Here is a 12323-nt window from a genome sequence, read left to right as displayed (position 1 = left end):
TTATTCACAGGGCCTGTCAGCGTGCACTTTCGGCGACATCAGAGGGCATCCAGCAAGAGTGTTCGACTGAGTCGCGTGTAACCTAGAATGGATAAGAAACTGTACGTTTCTTTAAAAAAGTTAATGAACCAGATACTGAAATCTGAATTTATGGTATGATTTGAACACCGTTTCCTACGATTACTTGAAGGGCTTATGCTCGAAACGTCGAATTCTCTATTCCTGAGATGCTGCCTGGCCTGCTGTGCTTTGACCAGCAACACATTTGCAGCTGTGATCTCCAGCATCTGCAGACCTCATTTTTTACTCTTTGGATTATTAGCCCAGTACCGTACCTAGTACAATATCCATGTCATGGTAGATTTTCGTTTCAACTACAAAAAAACTCATAAAATTATAATTTTCTAGCATGCTTAAAGGTTTGCAGAAATCTTTAATGCTATTTCCCCTTAATATGTTTCAAAAAGAAAATCCCATGCCAAAAGTCCAAATGTTGCCACTGTTAAAATAATAGAAGGGTTAAACGTAATTATCCTTACAATCAGTTGCGAAACAATGAACTAATGTGTGCCTTTTTGATAGCAGAGCGCCATGTGATTTGGGAATGGGAAAGAAACAAACAGCTGTACAAAGGTCATGAATCAGTCTAACCCAATGTTGCGTCCTCATTTCGGGATTATTTCTCGTTTACTAGTGATGTACTGTACACGTGACATTCCTGAATTGAAGAAAAGTATGCTGCTTTAATGTTTCGGAATGAGATTGTGTGGTAATGAACATTAGAAATCCGTTTGACTCTGTGTAGCATTAAATTGATGAGTACAAGAGTGGAATTTTTCTCTCTCTCTGTCCAGCGCCGTTGATTCACATTCCCCAACCCTTCGCCGGTCAAACCGCTTGCAGCAGCGAATGCCTGGTTCAAATGGGAAGGAAAAGCGCACGGACGTGACCCACGCTGAGGTAGGTTTTGCACTTAAAAAAAACAATTTCATGATTTGGGGCTCAAAATTCTTGAAGCCGGATAACAAGTGCCTACTACGAACCAGAACAAGAATAGGCCATTCGGCCGTTCGATTCTCTTCTGCTAGTCAATCTTTCTTCCCCTTCGTAATCAAGAATTAAACTAGCTCTGCCTTTGAAAAAAAACATTTAAAGGTTCTGCATCTATTGCCTTTTGAGTAAGGGAATTTCAAAGACTCAACAGTCTGAGAAAAACCTTTTAAAATCTGCTTTAAAAACTACTTTTAAAATGATGAGCCCTTGTTCTAGATTTTCCCTTAAGAGAAATCATCCTTTCATCATCCACCCAATCAAGTCCTCTCAGGATCTATATATGTTTTAATTTAGTCATCTATAACTATTCAAGACTACAGAGGATTCATGTTTGGCTGGTCTAGCCTTTTCTCATAAAGCAATCTGATCCGAACTGATTCTGAACCATTAACATCCTTCCATAAGTATGGTAATCAGTACTGTATGCAGTACTCCGGATGTAAGGAGTGGTGATGACCTAGTGGATTTATCACGAGACTGTTAATCTAGAGACCCAGGTTCAAACCCTATGGAAATTCTGTGAAATTTGGATTGAAATTTTAAAAAGAACTGTGATTAAGGGAGTTTAATGACATTGAAATTGTTGCAGATTGTCAGAAAAATTCACCTGGTTCACTCGATGCCCTTTACGGAAGGAAATCTGCCATCCTTATCAAGTCAGGCCTACGTGTGACTGCAGACCCACAGCAATGTAAATGACTGTCAATGCCCACTGGGCAATTAGGGACGGGCAATAAGTACTGGCCTGGCCAACAGCATCCACATTCTGTGAATGCATTAAAAAATGTTCTCATCAATGGCCTGTATAACTGAAGTATTATGTTCATACTCTTGCATCCAATTCCCCTTGCAATAGACCAGAACATGATTACTTGTTTTATCTGTGTACTAACCTTGTGTGATTCATGCACAAGGCCAACCAGATCTCTCTTTATTTTGGAGCTCTGCAACCTTTCAGCATTTAGGTTGTATATTTTTTAAAATTCTTTCTGCCAAAATGGACAATTTCTCATATTTTGCACCCATATGCCAGATTTTTGCCACTGTCTTAGGAATCTGTAAAGGGATATAGATAATCTATGTCCTCTCCACAACTGATTTATCAACACACCTTTGTGACATTAGCAAATTTAGTCACTATACCTTTGATCCCTTCATAAATTGAAAAGTGTTGAGGCCCCAGCCATAACACACTTGGCACACTTCTCATGATATCTTGACAGTCTGAAAAAGACCCACTTATTCCTCATCTCTGCTTCCTGTGAGCTCGCCAATCTTCGATCCATACCAACATGCTACCCCCTACATTGTGAGCTTTCATTTTCCACAAAATCTTTGATGTAGCACTTTATCAAATGCCTTCTGGAAGCTCAAGTACAAAACAGGATGTTCTGGTATAACACAATAGTTGCGTTCCTTTGCAACCTCATGCTATAGAAAATCACGCTGTGGAAAACTGTTGTAGAAAATCATGCTATAGAAGATCACTATAGAAAATTGCTACATCTGTTCAGTAGAAAGTTCTTGTTCTCCAAACAGCCTCCACAAATCGTCAATTGCCTTATAGTCAATTTGTGTTGACAAAACATGTCTTATACCAGGGACGACTTGTACATCCACTGGCTCCACTTTATCTACAGCACAAGTTATTTTTTCAAAGAACTCCAGTAAATTAGTTGAACATGATTTACTTTGACAAAACTATGATGGCTGTACTTTAGACTATTTAGGACACCTGAATTATTAGCCTTTTGTTGGCCTTGCCAATACCAACCAATGAGCATCTTTCTGATTTTTGTCATGAATTGGTCCAGACCGTACAATGGATCCCTGAACAGCTTATGTTTATGCCACTGTACAATACATAATTACATGACTTCTGTTTTCTTTTCAGGTCCCTGCTAATGTTAATCCATCATTTGGGAATACTGGCTTTGCTTCTGAATCATCCTTATCTTTGGATGATGAACTCATACAAGCAGCATTGGATCTTGAAAAAAACTGGAATGCTGGAATTCCAAAAGATGTTTTAAAATCAATATATTTGGACGATATTAGGGCAACATCCAATTCTGGTGGAGGTGCAGTTGAAGAAGTTAATACATTTAATCCTCCTCATGAAGAAAAGGGCTCAAGTTCTGCAGCAAGGAAATGTAGGAGTAATGATGTGGACCAGAAAACATTGCACGGAATGGTATCACCTAAAAAGATCAAGAACTCATCAGCAATTACAAATGTTAATCTTGATTTGTTCAATAACCCTTTGCACAGTGGCCATAAAGCATTGGCCAATAGACGCAAAAGGGAAAGACCTTTGTTTAGAAACAATCTGGATTCAGATACTTCAGTGCACCCTGCCGCAAAGAAAATAGTAGTTTCACAAAAGTGTACACCTGTAACAAATGGAGACCGACAGCCATCTTGTATACAAAAATGTCAAAAAGTAAGAACTATGGTTAAATGGCAGATTAGAACGTCATCTCAGCAAGATAGAACTTTGGAAACATCAAGATCTTCAATCGTGCTTACTCCAAATTGTCAAAATTGGGTAGAAAAGAAGAAACTTTCGCATTCTAATTATTCTGTGCCTGTGCTAACACCACCTCCTGGTCTCAGTCAAAGTCTGTTAGATGGCAGCAAACTCAGTGTGACACTGACAGCAACAGGTACAGTGATCGAGTCATAGAGATGTACAGCATGGAAACAGACCCTTCGATCCAACCTGTCCACGCTGACCATTTATCCCAACCCAATCTAGTCCCACCTGCCAGCACCCGGCCCATACCCCTCCAAAGTCTTCCTATTGATATACTCATCCAAAGGCCTCTTAAATGTTGAAATTGTACCAGCCTCTACCACTTCCTCTGGCAGCTCATTCCAAATATGTACCACCCTCTGCGTGAAAATGTTGCCCCAGAGGTCTCTCTCATATCTTTCCCTTTTCACCCTAAACCTATGCCCTCTAGTTCTGGACTCCCCGATCCCAGGGAAAAGACTTTGCCTATTTATCCTATCCATACCCCTCATAATTTTGAAAACCTCTATAAGGTCACCCCTCAGCCTTCGACACTCCAGGGAAAACAGCCCCAGCCTGTTCAGCCTCTTCCCTGTAGCTCAAACCCTCCAACCCTGGCAACATCTTTGTAAATCTTTTTTGAACCCTTTCAAGTTTCACAACATCTTTCCAATAGGAAGGAGACCAGAATTGCACACAATATTCCAACAGTGGCCTAACCAATGTCCTGTACAGCCGCAACATGACCTCCCAACTCCTGTACTCAATACTCTGACCGGTAAAGGAAAGTATACCAAACACCTTCTTCACTATTCTATCAACATGCGACTCCACTTTCAAGGAGCTATGAACCTGCACTCCAAGGTCTCTTTGTTCAGCAACACTCCCTAGGACCTTACCGTTAAGTGTATAAGTCCTGCTAAGATTTGCTTTCCCAAATGCAGCACCTTGCATTTATCTGAATTAAACTCCATCAGCCACTTCTCAGCCCATTGGCCCATCTGGTCCAGATTCTGTTGTAATCTGAGGTAACCTTCGCTGTCCACTACATCTCCAATTTTGGTGTCATCTGCAAACCTACTAACTCTACCTCTTGTGCTCGCATCCAAATCATTTATGTAAATGACAAAAAATAGAGGACCCAGCACCGATCCTTGTGGCACTCCACTGGTCACAGGCCTCCAGTCTGAAAAGCAACCCTCCACCACCACCCTCTGTCTTCTACCTTTGAGCCAGTTCTGTATCCAAATGGCTAGATTAGATTACTTACAATGTGGAAACAGGCCCTTCGGCCCAACAAGTCCACACCGACCCGCCGAAGCGCAACCCACCCATACCCCTAACCTAACGCTACGGGCAATTTAACATGGCCAATTCACCTGACCTGCACATCTTTGGACTGTGGGAGGAAACCGGAGCACCCAGAGAAAACCCATGCAGACACTGGGAGAATGTGCAAACTCCACACAGTCAGTCGCCTGAGGTGGGAATTGAACCCGGGTCTCTGGCACTGAGAGGCAGCAGTGCTAACCACTGTGCCGCCCACCGTGCCCTTTATTCCATGAGATCTAACCTTGTGAATCAGTCTCCCATGGGGAACCTTGTTGAACGCCTTACTGAAGTCCATATAAATCATATCTACTGCTCTGTCCTCATCAATCTTCTTTGTTACTTCATCAAAAAACTCAATCAAGTTTGTGAGACATGATTTCCCACACACAAAGCCATGTTGACTATCCCTAATCAGTCCTTGCCTTTCCAAATACATGTACATCCTGTCCCTCAGGATTCTGTCCAACAACTTGCCTATCACTGAGGTCAGGCTCACCGGTCTATAGTTCCCCAGCTTACCTTTACCACCCTTCTTAAACAGTGGCACCATGTTTGCCAACCTCCAGTCTTCAGGCACCTCACCTGTGACTATCGATGATACAAATATCTCAGCAAGAGGCCCAGCAATCACTTCTCTAGCTTCCCACAGAGTTCTAGGGTACACCTGATCAAGGCCTGGGGATTTATCCATCTTTAACCGTTTCAAGACACCCAGCACTTCCTCCTCTGTAATCTGAACATTTTGCAAGATGTCACCGTCTATTTCCCTACAGTCTATATCTTCCGTATCCTTTTCCACAGTAAATGCTGATGCAAAATATCCATTTACTATCGCCCCCATTTTCTGTGGCTCCACACAAAGGCCGCCTTGCTGATCTTTGAGGGGCCCTATTCTCTCCCTAGTTACCCTTTTGTCCTTAATACCTTCTTCACTGTCCATTATACCACCAATTTTGTCATCCACAGACTTGTCTCCTATTTTCTGAAATTGTTTTAATTATATATAATTCAAGTCTGTAATTAAAATTAAATTAATACAATGTAAAACCACTATTTCATTAATTTTCATGATGGAAATATTAGCAAGCCAAATTTTAATGACATGTATTCAGAGAACATGGGAGCAAGAGTTACCATTCAGCTTTTCGATCTGACCTACTGTTCAGTAAGACCATGGCTGCTGGTGAACTCAACTTCAATTTCTTGTTTGCCTCCTTTAACTTGATTCATTTGCGTATCAAAAATCTATCTAACACAGCCTTGAGTAAAGTTAATGACTTTGTGTCCATTGCTTTCTTGGGAAGAGAATTCAACAGACTAATAACCCCTGAATGAAAATAGTCCCCTCTCCATTTTAAAAGTGAGACCTCCAATTCTTCATCTATATCCTCTAATTCGAGAGTCTCCTCTAGAGGGTGATACCTCTCAGAATTCATCCTTGCCAAGTCCTCTCAAGATCTTGTACATTTCAATGTTTAAGATTGGAGTTTAGAAAAATGACACACAATGGGTAACCTGTTCAATCTTATCTCAGTAAGGCAAGTTCTTCATCATTGGAAAGTGTTGAGTGAGCCTTCTCTGAATTGCTTTTAACACAATTTTTTTCAAGTAAGGAGATGAAAATTGTACACTGTACTCCAGATATCATCTCACCAATGCCCTCTGCAGCTGCAGTAAAATATTATATTCAATTTTCCTTGCAATAAGCACCATGTGCCTTCCTAATCACACTCAGATGTTACGTGCTTTCTATCTGCCTTCCTAATCGTACACTGTACTGCAAATTAACTTTTGTGATTCATGTATCTGAACATCTGAAGCCTTCTGTACCACTGGTTCTACAATCGGACTTTGATTAAGTAGTGTACTGCTTTTCTATTCTTTCTGTCAAAGTGGGCAAGTTCACATTTTCTCACATTATATTCCATCAGCAAATTCATTTGAGATTCCATGAGACTCTTATGTTCAACAAATTGTTGGAAGCTGTAAATTTGAGATAATTTTCAAAATATTTACTGGATCAAGGTCTATTTTGGGATTAGATAAAGTGGAAAGAATTTCTTACTAATGTGACAATTTATTGAATGTATAAACAAAATTCAGATGATAGGAGTGAGGAAAAGAGGGAGTTTCATACTCAGATAAATTTCCTTTCATTGATAGCCATTGTTAGATTGAAAAAGGGGAAAAAAATGTAAAACAGACAGTATTGTAAGATACAGTAACTGCAGATTGTGCATTTTGGCAAAACTGTACCTAGCTTTTATGTGACAATTGCGCTGTATATTCGGGGTGCCATTAATCAATTGCAAACAGTGAACAAGTGTACTGCGTTTTGAGTGCAGTATGCACCTTTTTCTCAATCCTGGCTACTGTTTTCAAATAAATGCCCAGAAAATTACATCTTCCATTGACAGCATTAAGGTATTTAGTGGCAGAAGTGAATGAATGCACTTTGGCCATGCCCAATTGCCCCAATCAATGGGTAAACGCATCATAACATAAAGATATTGTGTGCAATCATTGGGTCGGTTGAATTTCAGTCACGTGTGGAGTGCTGGAAAAGCCCGGCAGGTTAGGCAGCAACCGAGGAGCAGGAGAATTGACATTTCAGGCATAAGCCCTTCATCAGGAATGGCTTATGCCCAAAATGTGGATTCGCCTGTCCCTTGGAAGCTGCCTGACCTGCTGTGTTTTTCCAGCACAACATTCTTGACTCTGACCTCCAGCATCTGCAGTCCTCACTTTCTCTCAGTTGAATTTTAGCATCATACATTATAACACGTTATGTTTCTCTTTTTGATGAGTATGTAAACATTCTGTTAAGCACATAAATGTTTTAATGGTTGATGGGGGGTGGGGGAGGGGGGAGTGGTTGAAAGGTAATTATGCAGAGGAGGCTGCGTTCTTGGTTGACAGGGTAGGACCCTAACAATTCTTAATCAGACTGCCTCTGTGTGATGGGTACAAGGCAACTGGTGCTGAGGAAAGTTGTGTAGTGTGCACAATGATTAATTCAAACATTAACAACTGTGACTTCAAACTGTCATTTTTACAACCCACCCTTCTGTTTGCTGCCTCTTTTAGCATCAATCATTTATGCTGTTAAATGTATTAGCTGGTTGAAATGATCCTGCGAAATTGTTCTCAGTACTGTGTTTTATTTCGGTTTCTCTGGTCAAGTCAGAATGGTTATGCTTCTAGAGACAACATTTGGCTTATATTGTTTAAGAACAGTATAGGAGATGATGTAATTTAATAACAATTTTATTGCTTTTAGTGACCAATTTAATTTAAACCAGATGTTAAGATTAAAAGTTAATAATCACAAGTCACAAATGTTAGTTATCATTTGTGTGGTTAATTAAGTATGACTAATGTTTCAATAATAAACTATATCAGTTGCATTCCTTTACTGCCACTTATTTTACCTTTTAACTTTATACGTATAAAGTTACTTTGACCAATGGCATGTCTTGGATACGTCGTTATAACCACTTCAGAGTTATTTGCATCTTATTCCAGGGCAATGTGGGCAGGTAGCCGCCCCCTCACAACAATCAATGCTACTGCTGTCTAACTGGGGGCTGCCCAAGTCCGTTCTGGAGAATTATCAGAGTATGGGTGTAGTCAGCATTTTTGAATGGCAAGCTGAGTGTCTTACTCAACATCATGTGTTAGAGGGACGAAACTTGGTCTATTCAGGTAACTCAATATTTTTTCATATTTAAGTTGATTTTAAATATTTGCTTCGTTGAAATAGGTCTCCAGTAAAGTATCTAAAAGTATCTACAAAAGTATCTAACACTATTCTGAACAATTACATGCTAAAATCTCAATGATTTTAATCTTGCAGTTATATTTAAAAAATGTTTTTTGTTTTGTACTTTCAATCAACGTTATAGTTACATCAATCTGTGCATTAACTCTTTTAATGGCTTTTTTGTGAGACAGAAGATGTGAGGTGAGTTGTTCCATTAGCAAGAAGCCTTATTGAGGTTCTACCTGTTCTCAGTGTTTCAAACGATGCCTCTGACTTCATTGCTGCAAAACGCCCTGAGTAGTTCAGAAACTGCCATAGGTTTTAGTGCATCCAGTAGTCCTGGACCTGGAATGTGTCTTTTTGCAACACTCTGTTGAGGTCACCACTTTGCACTGCAAGATCAACAGGCTTCAGGCTGATCAAAGAGCATCTTTCACTGACCTGATGGTCTTCCAGGCACAACTGAGATTTATCTTGGTGTGTGTCCCAGGGCCCAGCAAGTAGAGCACAAAGTCCTGAGTCACACAGCTGCTCAGGTCAACCCTCACAAAAACTACTGCAGCTCTCTCCAGGCCATTTTAACAAAGACACATTCCAGAAAGAGATATGTGTTTACCTTCTCTCATGCAGTCACTCCAAGAGTAGTGTGCGGTGAGGGAAGAGAGTCTGGACTTACTTGAAGGAACTGATGAGTCTGAAGGATCCGATGTAGCTAAGTTACATTTTGGTACTTGTTGGAGAGTTCTGACAAGGATTCATTCTGCCAAATGACTTTGACAGTGTGCTCAGGGAACCACATCATCGAATCAATGCCTGTGTTTTCTCGCAGCGTTTCAAGGATTTTACATGCTGACCACTGCCTGATGGACCTATGGTCAAAAGTGTTTTCCTTTGCAATTTTTTCCATGTGGGATAGGTAATATGGAAGAGAGAAAGTGAGGACTGCAGATGTGCTGGAGATCAGAGTCGAAAAGTGTGGTGCTAGAAAAACACAGCAGATCAGGCAGCATCCAAGGAGCAGGAGAGTCAATGTTTTGGACATAAGCTCTTCATCAGAACTGTCTGCCCGAAACGTTGACTCTCCTCCTGCTTTGATCTCCAGCATCTACAATTCTCACTTACTCTCTGTTTCATATTACCTATTCCTCATGGAAACATTTACAAAGGAAAACACTTTTGACCATAAGTCCATCAGGTAGTGGTCAACATGTAATATCCTTGAAACCCTGCAAGAAAACATAGGCATTGATTCAATGATGTGGTTCCCTGAGCATACTGTCAAAGTAATTTGGCAGAATGACTCCTTGCCAGAACTTTCCAACAAATACCAAAATTTGGTTAAATCAGATTCTTCAGACCCATCAGATCCTTCATTTAGATCCAGACTTTCTTCCCTCACCACACACTACTTGTGAAGTGCCTGCAGGAGAGAAAGATCAAAATATATTTTTGCAATTAAAAAAGCAATGCAAAACTTCAAGATAGTTGAAGGATCATTCAACATCCAAAATGCATTTGCAATAGAGGAATGTTGAAGACAGCACTTCTAAAAGCAGCATGCATTAAAAGGTTATAGCATCAACTAGTTGGTTCTAGCTATTGAGGCTTCAGTTTGATCAGGTCTTAATGGAAAACAAGAGAAAAAAAGCTTCCTTAATCTCAGTGAAACGGATATATCTGAGTATGCATCCATTTTGATTTTGTCACTTGTATGTCAATTGGAGTCGGGATTCTGACATCTGTCAAATTAGTAACCTAAATGAGAAAGTGACTTTCCAAATTAGCAGGGAAGGTGAAATAAATAAATCTGTTTACAAGTTACTTATTGGACTTTAGCAATTTGATGATTCTTGATTTAAGATCAGACAAATTTTTGCATTTAATTATCTGGAAGAAAGATCCCAGTATTTGGCAATTCCATGTCCATTATATTTTCCATTTTTCTACTTCATTCTGTAATTGGGTTTTTCAAATGAGCCTTTGCACCACTATATCCACAGTCTGGATTGTCTGTTTCCAGGTCTTGCATTGGAGGGGTTTTCTAAGCAGTTGACAGAGATAGATACCTTCTCTCTTGCATTTATAATAAGTTTGACTGTGGAAACTATATTTTAATGAAAAATGTTCATGCCAAACAGTGGTTTGTATTTGTATCCAGCGAGTTGCTTAAATTAGCAGATACAGTTAAGTTTTAGAAATCAGTTATGTTAAACAATGAATGGATTTGATTGAAAGAAATTGCAATGCTCAGTCTCACTCAAGCTGCAGAGAAAAGGAAGTGGTCGGGATGCAACCAAATACAGGTATTTTGCTGTTGGCACAAAATAAATAAGCCCTCATTTTCTTTGTTGTAGCCCCTACCAGTGCCGGAAAGACACTCGTAGCAGAATTGCTCATTTTAAAGAGAGTCCTGGAAAACCGGAAGAAAGCGCTGTTCATCCTGCCATTTGTTTCTGTGGCAAAGGAGAAGATGTATTACCTGCAGGTCAGTGCAGAATGAAGTCAGTGACAAATACCAGAAAGTAAATTTAATCCAATATAAGTCTCAATTGAATGATTACTGAGGGATTCACATCGCATCAGTTGAATTGACAATCTTAGTCAGCACAATCAGAGGGATTTCATTGTTATGCATGGAAAATTTCATATCGATACAGTGTGGATTACTTTTTAAAAAGCTGAAGGCTGAATAAAGAAAGCTTTACTCTGCATCTAGATCTGTAGGAGCCTGTTCCATTTCCAAACACGAATGTCTTCCTTCAAGCACCAAGATGTACGCAATGAAGGTATAAAGGGTAAAGTCATTATAGTCCACCAGACCACAGGGCTGCTGTCTCATTAGAAAGAGAGATGACTGGTGATGGTTAAACCTGAGAGTCACCATACTTCAGGAGAAGAGAAGTTGAGATAGAGTCCTTCATGGTAATCTCAGCTGGTGCAGCAATTGAACCCACAAAGTTGAGTTCAGTCCGCTTCACAAACCAAAATCCCAAGTCATGGCTTTCTTGATCAATGGGTTGCTCCAAACTGGAGATGGGTATTCCAGTCACTTCATTTGGGAAAATGGTTAGAATTAAAATGTTAAGCTAGAATTGTCATCATTCTATAGAATCAAAGCAAAATACTGCAGATGTTGGAAATCAGAAACAAACACAGAGATTGCTGGTGAAATTCCCCAGGTCTGGCAGCATCTTTGGGGAGAGAAATAGAGTAAATGTTTCAAATCCAATATGACTTCTTCAGAACTGTGACAACAATCTATGGCCTTTGGTTAAGTTTAATATTAAACTCTATTGACGCTGTCCAGAATCATTTTTACTTGCAATCTGTTGGAGAACCTAATCCAATTGCTATGGATGACCTGTTTGTTCAGATCAAATTGAAAGGAAACATGCATTTTGTTAGTCCTTTAAAAAAAAATAAGAAATAGGGGCAGGAGTAGGACATTCAGTCATAGAGTCATAGAGATGTACAGCACGGAAACAGACCCTTCGGTCCAACCTGTCCATGCCGATCAGATATCCCAACTCAATCTAGTCCCACCTGCCAGCATCCAGCCCATATCCCTCCAAACCCCATCTATTCATATACCCATCCAAATGCCTCTTAAATGTTGCAATTGTACCAGCCTCCAACACTTCCTCTGGCAGTTCATTCCAT

General features: G+C 40.0%; 1 protein-coding gene across 1 annotated transcript in view; it reads left to right on the top strand.

The window, feature by feature from the left end:
- The first annotated feature begins 3103 nt into the window (after window positions 1-3103).
- The window catches only part of polq (polymerase (DNA directed), theta), a 91415-nt gene continuing 82195 nt past the window's right edge, over window positions 3104-12323 (top strand). Inside the window, exons 1-3 of the mRNA XM_060832792.1 lie at window positions 3104-3719; window positions 8426-8605; window positions 11018-11148. Of these exons, the coding sequence (XP_060688775.1) occupies window positions 3245-3719; window positions 8426-8605; window positions 11018-11148 (786 nt within the window). The 5' untranslated portion in view covers window positions 3104-3244. The remainder of the gene's footprint in view (window positions 3720-8425; window positions 8606-11017; window positions 11149-12323) is intronic.

This window comes from Hemiscyllium ocellatum, chromosome 12, assembly GCF_020745735.1.
Source record: "Hemiscyllium ocellatum isolate sHemOce1 chromosome 12, sHemOce1.pat.X.cur, whole genome shotgun sequence".
In the NCBI taxonomy this organism is placed as follows: domain Eukaryota; kingdom Metazoa; phylum Chordata; class Chondrichthyes; order Orectolobiformes; family Hemiscylliidae; genus Hemiscyllium; species Hemiscyllium ocellatum.
The sequence above is the reverse complement of the archived record's forward strand: the minus strand, read 5'-3'. Positions and strand labels throughout refer to the sequence as shown.